The sequence below is a fragment of the Pyxicephalus adspersus genome, chromosome 1 (genome assembly GCF_032062135.1).
Source record: "Pyxicephalus adspersus chromosome 1, UCB_Pads_2.0, whole genome shotgun sequence".
NCBI lineage: Eukaryota > Metazoa > Chordata > Amphibia > Anura > Pyxicephalidae > Pyxicephalus > Pyxicephalus adspersus.
The window spans coordinates 20,724,593-20,735,709 of record NC_092858.1 but is presented as its reverse complement, the minus strand read 5'-3'; the positions used below and the strand labels follow the sequence as shown (position 1 = coordinate 20,735,709).

At 36.5% G+C, this 11,117-nt stretch overlaps 1 protein-coding gene across 1 annotated transcript; it reads right to left on the bottom strand.

Annotated features, from left to right (window-relative positions):
• Window positions 1–1,671: 1,671 nt before the first annotated feature.
• Window positions 1,672–9,497, bottom strand: MLNR (motilin receptor). The gene is made up of 2 exons (XM_072403307.1): window positions 8,187–9,497; window positions 1,672–6,014 (listed from the first exon to the last, which is right to left on the bottom strand). Exons 1-2 carry the CDS (start codon window positions 8,968–8,970, stop codon window positions 5,698–5,700), a joined length of 1,101 nt encoding a protein of 366 aa, XP_072259408.1. The 5' UTR covers window positions 8,971–9,497; the 3' UTR covers window positions 1,672–5,697.
• Between the last annotated feature and the right edge of the window lie 1,620 nt (window positions 9,498–11,117).

The window sequence follows — 11,117 nt, the reverse complement described above, 5'->3', positions numbered from 1 at the left end:
ATATGGTCCATTCAAGTTGGCATGTATTGCTCTACAACACAGAAAAAAGTTGTGCATGCTGTATTTGCCATGTGTTGTGTTTGGGGTGCCATTGAAAATGAATGGTAATGCAGTACATTAATGCATGTAATGGGTATTGCTATGCCTTCTTGTACTTCTCTGTGTATTACTGGAAAGGGAAAGACCCAAAAAGTATCTGCGAATCCCTCCAGTGCCTATGCTTATAATTGGGGAATTCAGTACAGGTACACTTCACTAAACACACACTAAATAAATTCAAACTTTTTTCTCCCTTTATTCCAAGTACATGCTGTGAGTTGCTTATTTTCTCATTTTAGCTGTTACAAAACCAAAAGTCTAGCTTGCTGGCCAGAATTAAAACTTTATGCGAAGAATTACTCATTTTTTTAACATGAAAAAATCATTTTAAAGCTCATTTCAATACATTTTTTAATCTGCATCTTTCATTTAAATATTAATTAGCGATCCTGCCATGAAGGTTTTTGTACAGTCAATTCCTGTTTTAAGGTGACAATAGTCTCACAATAGTAATAGGCTTTGTAACCTTGTCACACAGTTTCTAATTGAGACAACACTATTTCAGAACACATTGTGCAGGCATGATCCGCTGTTGTCACCATTAGGAAACTCACCCAGAGAAATTCCATGCAGCAATCATGCATGCACAAAATGGACACAGAAAGAGGCCGCAGAAGATTCTTTAGTAGGTTACATTTTAAGCAGTTAGGGCTTACATCAATCTAGAGCCCAACAGTGCTTTAGAAAAGGTCAGGTTAAATGTTGTGAACTGTTATGCTACGTATCTATAGCAGTTGATCTCTTTTGCATAGCGTGACACTTAGACATGGCATGTGAGCAGCACTTAGTGTAATAGTTCCCTGAGCCTAGGCCACTTGATGACACCACTCCAGGGGGGTGGAATGATGGCAACCTGGGCTCACAGCAAGTGCTCCAAACGATGATGGCAGTCATTCAGCTTAAAAGACTGAGGACATCTAGTGTCAGAAAACAATTACTGCGGCACAGCTCCTGATTTAAAGTGAATATATATTGAGCTATCATTTTTAGGTTTACTTGCATGCATCAGATAAAAAGTATAAATATCCTGGAGAGTTGATGGCATTTTGAAGATTTTGCACCATGCTGGTATTAATGTAATGTGGCTTTTCAATTTCAGTGTCAGTGTAATGTTGGGAGATGTGATCTGGAAGTTCTCATTTACCATGATTTTCACATTGCTGGCCATAGTTCTGTAGCCCCTGTATGACCAAGATTGGAATAGCCGGAGTCATTATTAAGAGCAACTTATATTTACTAATGGTAATTGTCAGAAAGTCAGCACAAAGCATCCTATTAGAGTGCACAACGTGTGTCCCCGAGTTCTGCATTTGGTCTTATAGTACATACAGTATGTAATTAATTCATGTCTGCAGCTAATTCTCCACTAAGCTCCGTTATTATGGAAACATTCATTCAATGTATAAATCAATTTCTGTTTCATGTCACACAATGTAAACTGTCTTTTAAAAATTGTCTTACATAAACTCTTTCATTCTTCACTTTCTACTACCTGGCTCTGGCTGCCTGTATTCTGCATACAAGACAAAGTCATCAGTCTGATATTCGGGAGAAAAAACAACACACAGCCAGTTCAAGTACAGTCAGTTTATTTTATAGTCACAAACTCTTTACAACATCTCAAACATGATTCTCATGATAACAATTCAAGACATTTACACTGCAGCTAAATGACATTACAGCACATGCAAACAAATACACATATTTCAGCCTTCATGTTTACAATTATTGTGATGCATTTGTAGGAATAGCTATTGCAAGTTTTGATGTGCGCAAATGTTGATGTGTGTGCAAATGCATAAAAAAGTATTAAAATGCACCTACGAAGAGATCAGGATTGTATAAAGAGAGAGCTGAGGGGTGTTGGATCTCTGCAGAGAAATCACAGCTTTCCCAGAGAGAGAATGGTTTCTCACTCTGCAATATTTATCTAATGTAAACTGAGAAATGTAATGGCAATAAAGCAGATGTGAATTTTTTTATTGATCATGGAGGGGAACTACAGTTACCCAGGTAGTATGTGAATTCCCTCTGAAAGCTACATAGGCCATTCCTACTGCTATATGGCAATGTAGGGTAAAACCCATTCTAAGCATTTCAACCAACAATGATCTTTAGACATAGCAGTTAAAAGAAAATATAATTTTAAATTAAATTGTGCTTCATGTGATTATTTTTCAAGTATATATTAACCCATTACAACATACCTACTGTATACATTGTAGAATCTCCTCTCCTTCATTGTCCCCTTTCCAGTACTGATGATGGTAGAAATACATTATTATAGTATTATAAAATGCTATCATGGTAGGATACAAAATAATAATTGTATACGTTGATTTATTTATTATACTCTGTTTCTATTCTTAGGTCAAGAAAAATATGTTCAGTAGTGAATTTGTCCTTTGTCCTTATTAAGCAAAGTTGGGAGGGTCAGGTCCATAAGTGAAGGAGACATTCCTGAATGTTCTGAAGATTTATAAATGTCATGGGAGATTACATGGAGTAGAATGATACATTTATGGTATCATACAATAAATCATGAGAAGAATGTGCATTTGTCATGAATGTAGGTCTGCTTTTCTTTAGCTGGAACAGTGGCCTAGGCTAAATAAGGAACACAAGCAGAATAATTCTCATACTCAATTACTATTATTAAATAGGAGAATGTGTAATTTACATCAATGACTTTTTTATCATACGCGTTTCACATGTTTATCCTTTCTGTTTACATAGGTTCAATGGAAACACATTTAAAGTATTTTAAAAGTGGACCAATAGAAATTAAAAATGTATATAAGGTCACTCAAAAGCAACTAGAAAATCTGACGGATGCTAAGGGTCCACATAAAAGTACATGTGATAGATAATCACAAGAATAATACTAGCGGTAGGCAGTATGGATTGATATGAGACCAATGTGAAACAAATCTACATGTTGAATCAGGTTCTTTTAATATCCTCCCACACACACACCAGCAACACATATATGCTATTTGCATGCTCCCTAGAGAATCTACAGTTACTGGAAGCAAAGAGAAATACCTAGTACTTCTAGGAATGGCAAATCCTGTGACTTAACCTCTTCATTACAACAGTGCAGACACTTGGGATTTGTCAAGTGTTGTCACACTGACGAAGGAGGATGTGGTCATAGCAATGTGTAAGCATGAAGTCAGGGTCCTAGGGGTGCAAATGCAAATTAGTGGGACCACCAACAATGGGAATGAATGGGTCACGCCTCCTCCCTCTAGAAGTAACAACATTTACTAACATTTCTGCAACTTTCAGGTTCCCCTCAACACCCAAAGGGATATTACCTTACCTACACAAACATATTAGGGACAACAGTAACACATAAATATTACATTTAACACACAACTGCCAGAGCTCTCTAAATAACATTCAGCCCCAGGCTACTACCCCCTGTGCTGTGCTGCCTCCTACTGTTGCACACCTTATTCCCTTACCACTGGCTTGTGATGGCACAGTCTTCTCTCTATTGGCCTCCAGCCTTGGTTTCCTCTGGCTTCCTGCTTCAAACAACAGCCTGCATTGGTAAATCTCAATCAGGGCCAATCTAAGTCATTTGGCCACCAACATGGCCATTTCCACTCTTCCACAGGCAATATTAAATGTGTCTCACCTCTTCTCTTGGCCCCACTGTGATTGCAAGGGTCATAGGGTTGATAGTTATACCCCTGACCTGAACAGATAGGCTGGGAAGATGTGTTGTTGGGAAAGGGAACCTATTCCCGTGCCCTGCATGGCAGCTAAAGACACATGGGGACCTAGGTGGTTCAAAGTAAAGAAGTCTACCCGTGAAAAAGGTTCTTAATCACACAGCTTCAGCAATATTGAAAGCCTTGTTTTCCCTAGCCAACTCCAGCATTTATATGGGCCAATAACAGTCATCTCCATGGTATAAAACACATATTTGAAATTTAAAGCACAGATATGTATCAATAAATATGGGTCAACCATGTTTGAGCTCGGTGGTGGTGGTTTATGTGATCAAGTTCCTTAGTAGATTTAATTTAGCGTAAATATTCATCACCAAGGTATATTTTAGATATAATTTCCATTGGCAAACAGAACAAGCTACATTGGCAGTGTAATACAGGACTAAATATCAAACTCTCTATAAATCTCATTTGTCTAGTACATCAAGTTAGTGTAACAACACCAGGACACTACAAAGAACTCTATATTACATTGACATATAGGATCATTCTAGCCCTCATAATTGGCACAATACACAAAGAGACAGTAATATTTATCCTTTAAATATTACCCAAATTACATACAAGTGATCATTACAAATAATAAAATTATACCACTCTTTACATGTAATATAAAAAAAAAACATAAGTTTTTGTATTAAAACAACACACAAAAAGAAGAGCTGCTCCCCAAAGCACCCAATAACAATAAAAGATTTTTACAACTTGAATTTTGTGGTTCCCATTTGTTTCATGTTTTATAAAACAGCCCTCTTTACCTACAAAACATTTATATTTTAGATTAAGAAAAACCTGAAAGATCAGATCATAAGATTTTACACTCTAGAACTGATGCTAACCAATACTTTCAATACTTTCTGGTGTGACTGAGCTTGTCAAGGTCGATCCTAGAGAATCACTGAGCACTACCATATATGAACTTTTATTATGGTGCATTCCTTATCAGTGCTTTTCTTGGCACGGGAATAACGTATTATCAAGTGTATACCAATGCACTAAGTGTGTAGCCTTACAATAAAATGAGCCCTTTATTATAAATGAACGTTTAGAACAACAGTAATCCTTTTACTTTTACACAAAAAAATAAATTATACCTTAGAATAAAGATCATTTGGGTGAACTTCCCATCTCCCTCCCATAAAAAGCTGTAAAAAAAGAATAAATACTAATACTACTAACAACAATGTAAACACATTTGTCCTCTATGGAGCATTTAAAGCAAATGTAAACCCAGTCCTTAAAATCTCAATGCAATCTAAATAGTAATTTGTTAATCTGACAACAATTTGTCCTTATCTCCTATTTATGATTGTAAATGTGGAACTACAAGTGGAAGTTTCTAAACACATTATGCAGGCACCATCAGGACACCTGCCTTGAATAATTCTAGAATGCCAGCATGTAGACAGAAGGTGGCTACGAGAGATCAGCAGCACTGAGATGCAGCAAAGGTTGAAAACAAAGGAAAAACAAAATCAATTGATGATGCACAGTATCACGTCATTTCATTTAGGGTTTATATCTACTTTACATTGGGCCTGATTTATTAAAGCTCTCCAAGGCTGGAGAGGATACGCTTTCATCAGTGAAGCTGGATGATCCTGCAAACTTGGAAAGGATCTGGTCCCAGATTTAAAACAATTGCTAGCAATTAGCCAGTGATTTTAAGAAATACATCACCCAGCTTTACTGATGAAAGTGTATCCTCTCCAACCTTGGAAATCTTTCATAAATCATGCCCATCGTCTTTAGGACCACACTTACATACATGGCATTTCTAAACTTTATTGATAGATGAGAGACAGTGTAATGACTTTGTACAGTAAAGGTCATTTTTATAATCATACCACCTCCATCAGATTTGAGTTATATATTCATTGTGAGTAAATGTACTGATCTCCGTGTGACCTCCGGTTTCTTCCTTGATGACATTGTAGGCCCGCTCATCGGGTCGGGCCAGTCGGAGAAGCCTGTAGGCCGCAGTCCTGTATTTCTTGGAGATAAGATTGTATAGGATGGGATTGATAGAGGCATTTAAGTAGAAGAGCTGCATGGCCACAATATTGAAATACTGGGAAATTCTCATTACGTGAATGCTAGTGGTGTACACATAGATGAGTCTTCCGATGTGAAATGGCAGCCAACAGACAACAAAAGCCAGCACGACCACCGCTTCAAAGCAAACAGGGAAGCAGAAGAGACAACACAATCAGATTAATTGATGCTGTGCAGAAGTCATGTTTATAGAGCTAGTAATGAAATGTAACATCATTACTTTTCATTCATTACTATGGAAGACACCATTCATTTTCTATTGAGAAGAATTAGCATACACAGAGTTACCTGTAAAGCTACAAACAATATTTCTGATGTATAGGCTACTCTCATTTCTCACTTTGCATTCTGGTAAATGAAAAATGTCATATCCCACTGCGTACAGGCAAATCAAGGTGTGATATAGAAATAGAGCTGATCTGATCTCTAATAAATTTTTACTGTTTAGAAGATAGTAAAAATTGAATAAATCATACTTTATTCTGTGGGGATTCAAGAGCACAGGTAGCCCAGGAACATTTTTAGATACAATTTATTTTAAGAGGAAAATGGGGACTGTCCTTATAAAATCAATTGTTATCTGTCTATACTAACCTTTGTACTCTAAAGGAACACTTGGAATTTTTTAACAGGATAAGTTGCTACTGCATCATCATTAAATTATTAATAGGCTCACCCATATATAATACCAATGTGAAGGTCGGATCTTCCATCGGTGCTAGCACATATTATTTACAACTTTAAAACCTGTACAACTTTAATAGCTGTGATGCCTATAAGGCTTTTTCTTAATCAATCCATATTATACCATACTGCATGCATCTTATGTACTGTTTCACTTACGCGTCTGAAGTTATGTTCTACGCGAAACGCATCGGGTGAAAATTCACAGTGGAATATTGCTAGATATTTTACGGCATCAATGTTAAAATTATGCAAATGTGTTGATAGGTTATATGGCATGAGTTGCCAATTTTTCTGTAATTTGTAAACAGTATTTTATTACACTTGAAAAAATGTTTTATATGATGTTTGAATAAAATGAAACATTTTTGTAAGCCTTTAAAATCCTGTTTCTTTGTGTATTTAATATCTTGATTATTTAGCAATGTGCAGTTTTCACTACAATGTGATACAATAATATATTTATGAATTCTTGCTAAAACCCACTAATTGGGGTCAGTGGGAAAATGCATCTTGCATTGGTGGCCTGCGGCAACTCTTACAGTGATGATGAAATTGATGAAAACCTACAATCTAAAAGGATCAATGATGTACAGCAGCTGGCTCTGCCAATTGGAATTGGTTCCAGACCTATGCAGGAATCAACGAATTGGAGGCCACAGTATTAGAAAATGATTTCAAGAACTGTTCTGTTATATCTGGCTGGAGTCCAGCTTTAAGATGGTCTTGGATTGACTTACAAATATTGTATGAAAGACTAGATAGATTGGAGCACTGGTTTTACAGGTAAAGTACTAGACCACCCTAAATAATCATTTCCCCAATACTGATATTGTATTTATTTAAAAGAAGTCTTGTGGATTTCAAGGATAGAATGGAGCAATGAGGTCCTTCTCTTGCTAATGGACTAAGGAAAATTGCATTTTCCTTGTTTTCTCTCCCTAGGAAGTATGATCCGCAGACCTTTCTACTTTAAAAAGAACCACAAAGGTTGATTGGAGAATTGTAGTCATTCCTCTATAAATTTACAATAAGGGTATCAATAAAAAGCTATGGTACCAGGGTACTGCCAGTGCTAAATACGCCTGCAATCATTATGCTCAGTTTGTACTTGGCAGTGCATATGCAAGTCAGTAATAAAAGAAGAATCATATTCTTCACAAATGAACAAGCAGATGGAACTTCTACTACTTTTTTATTTCAGAAAAAAAGCTGCAGTTCCTAATGCAATAAAGAAAATATATTTTTAAAATAAGAGACATAAGGGACCTCTCCTGCGTATGTTGGTGACACCAAGGGGCTCCATAAAATAATCAGCATTTGTGATGTTAAAGAAGACTGTCCAAGACTATACATTTACTACTATAAATAGGAAGAAACTGCATGCTACAGGAATGGTTGGAGGCTGTAGAAATGATGCAGGTGACTAGAAAGATTATCATCATTAATGCTCTAACTCCCACTATTAACTATTGACACATAGCAAGTACCAAATGGCCAAGTGTGTTTGGGTCATGGGTTTGACACTAGGGAACTAGGTCAAAAAATGCGTTGGTGTCATTAAAATATACCAATGTCTAGAAAAGGAGAGGGTTGGACACTTACCTAGAATCTTGACTGTTTGTCGGTGACTTCTTTCCCGATTTGCCGCATTTGGACCTCTAATGCAATTTCTATTTTTCCACAGTGTTTTACCAATGAAGCCATAGAGAATGGTCAGGCAGAACATAGGACAGAAGAAATACACTGTCGTCACCCACATCATGATCATAAGGAGACCAGAGTCACTGGCATATTTTGTGTATCGGCACTCCCAAATGGTCTTGGAAGAGTCAGTCTCATTAACAACCCTTATATTATCAAACAAGTTATAAAGAGGAGAAGCAGACAGGAGGGCTATAACCCACAAAAACGCAATGACAATCTTTACCCTCCTCTTTGTAATAAAGACTTTGGCTTTTAGAGGAAAGCAGATAGCTAAATATCTCTCAATGCTTAAAGCTGTGATGTGAAGAATAGTGGAATAAGTACAACCTTCACTAATCAGAGCCAAAGATTTACAAAGAAACTTTCCGAAAATCCAAGGTGTAAACCTCCACATACGATACAAGTCAAAGGGCAAGCACAATAAGATGATAATGTCTGACACAGCCATGCTGGATAAGTAGAAATTTGTGGTTGTCTTCATTTCTTTGTACCTTTTGATTATAAGGATCGTAATGGTATTTCCAATAAGTCCAGCAATTGTTATAACCAAACAGACAATTGTGATAGGGATAAGGATTTTGATAGAAAAAATGGAACATACAGTCTCTGTACATGGGGGAAAGAGATCGCCATCATAGAAATCTAGTAAGCTCTCATTGTTGAGTACAGAAGTATTCATCATCGCTTAGTTCTCATTCATCCAACAGATCAAACACAAAACACTTTGGTCTCCTCACTGCTGGTCCTCAACATTAAAACTTACTTTGTTGGTCATGGAAAGGTTGCACAATTTAAAATTCCTTAATCTTCATTGTGCCATGTGACAACCAGTGATCCAACAGCATCTTAGAATGGGAACAAGAGTCTGGTTGTCCATAGGTAGAATCCAAAGATTGTTTCATAAGCAAAGTTGAGCTTTATTCCAAAGTAAGCCCATTGCTATAGTATTTTAAGTTGAAGAAAGTGGGACTTTTTGAATAAAAAAAAAGATGCACTCACCAATTAAATATCACTTGGCTTCATGAAATTAGTTGAACAATCCCCTGTCTGTACTTCTTCGGGTCACTGCATAATGGGTCTCCCTATAAGACAGTTAACCATAAACCACACAATCAGATGAGAACACACGCTGTGCTGTTCTGAGCTCTTTGTCGGATTTAACACTGATTATGGTAGCAGCAATCTCTCCACCCTCCAGCTTTATCTGCTCCTTACAGAATAGACTTCCTTCTCAGTCTTTGCTGCAGAAACTATCTATAATCTGGAAATGCCACTCCCATTACAATGACACACATTGGGAGATGTACACTAATTATGTAGTGGTGCTCTCAGCATCATAGAATGTTCAGTTTTTTACAGGATTGTCAAACAAAAAACTATTTAGTTTGCATTTATTAACAACAATTCTAAAAAAATGACTACATCTCAATTTTTTAAACAAATATAACTATAACCACTAATACAGTAAAGTTCCTTTATGGCGTTTCATTGATCTAGATGGGGTACTTAGACAGGGTACAGCTACACACCTCATTATGGCGGGAACTGTGCTTCATACTAAACGGGACAAGTTGCACTCAATTTTTAGCACCCAAATCACAAGGAAAATTTGCATTTTCAATTATTTGTTGAAAAAAATAAATAAATCAGTATATATATATTGTGGTATTGCTTCCTTTGGTAGAATTTATTTCTTGAGGTATTTTAAATAACTGTTTGCCAATCTCTGATATTTTAGACCAAAATGACTTTGTTTGCAAGGTTTTTGTATTTCTATTCATTAACTGCCTGTTTCAAATGCTCCATGGCATTTCAGTTGGGTTTAAAGCTGAATTTAATGTTAAAAATGATAAATTGCAACCAGGCAGGTTATTTATGGCAGAAGGGACAGGTGATATTCCTTCTGCAACAAAGTAAACATACCTGCCTGATCACTGTTTTTTATTTTCACTCTTTTTTCCTCCATTCCTTTTCCAAGTGTCTGATCTTTGACCATCTTGATTGGGCAGACCAGGATCACATAACTCCTGTAAATGGGAGTTCATTCATTCGGGTTACTAGGATTACCTCTGCATGGGACTGCACATGTTCAGCTTTGGGAAGAATATTGTGACCAGGCAGGTAAGTGTGTTTTATTGCAGAAGAGACATCACCTGTCCTTTCTGCAATAAACACCCAGCCTGCTTCTAATTTTGTAACCATTTCTTGGTGGATTTGCTGGTGTGCCTCTATTTCTGGTTCAGCTTCAACTTTTGAACATATGATCATATATTATAATAAGGCACACCTATATATGGTACAAGATTTCCATATATTACAGTGGGACAGTTCATACCAGCATTTAGCTGTCACATTTGCCTGGCTACATGTTTAAAAAATGTGAATTGACCCTTTATCCCCCACTTTTGGCCCATGTTTACAACACATTTTCATACTTTTTCTGTTTTTATTTTTTATTTCCCCTCCCCTTTAGTTACTAAAACTCCACTTGCATAAGAATACATGCAAATGCAATACAGATTTACTTAAAAGAAGCTGTACACATTTACAACAACAAGAGGAGATTTTCCCTTACATTGCAGTTTCTTTTACCTTTCTATATATATCAACCAAAACAAAACAAAATGTTTTTGCAGCATTTACCTATTTTTAATGACTAGGGCTAGATTTACGTTTCAGGAGCACAAAAAAACAACTAAATTTCTACCCACAAAAATACCACTCTCCAGTTCTTTTTAAAAATAATTTATTAAGTAAGCATAGAATGCCAAAAATCACTATTTTAATTACAGTTGCAAACCTGCCATATGCTGCTTCTTGTCCAGATGG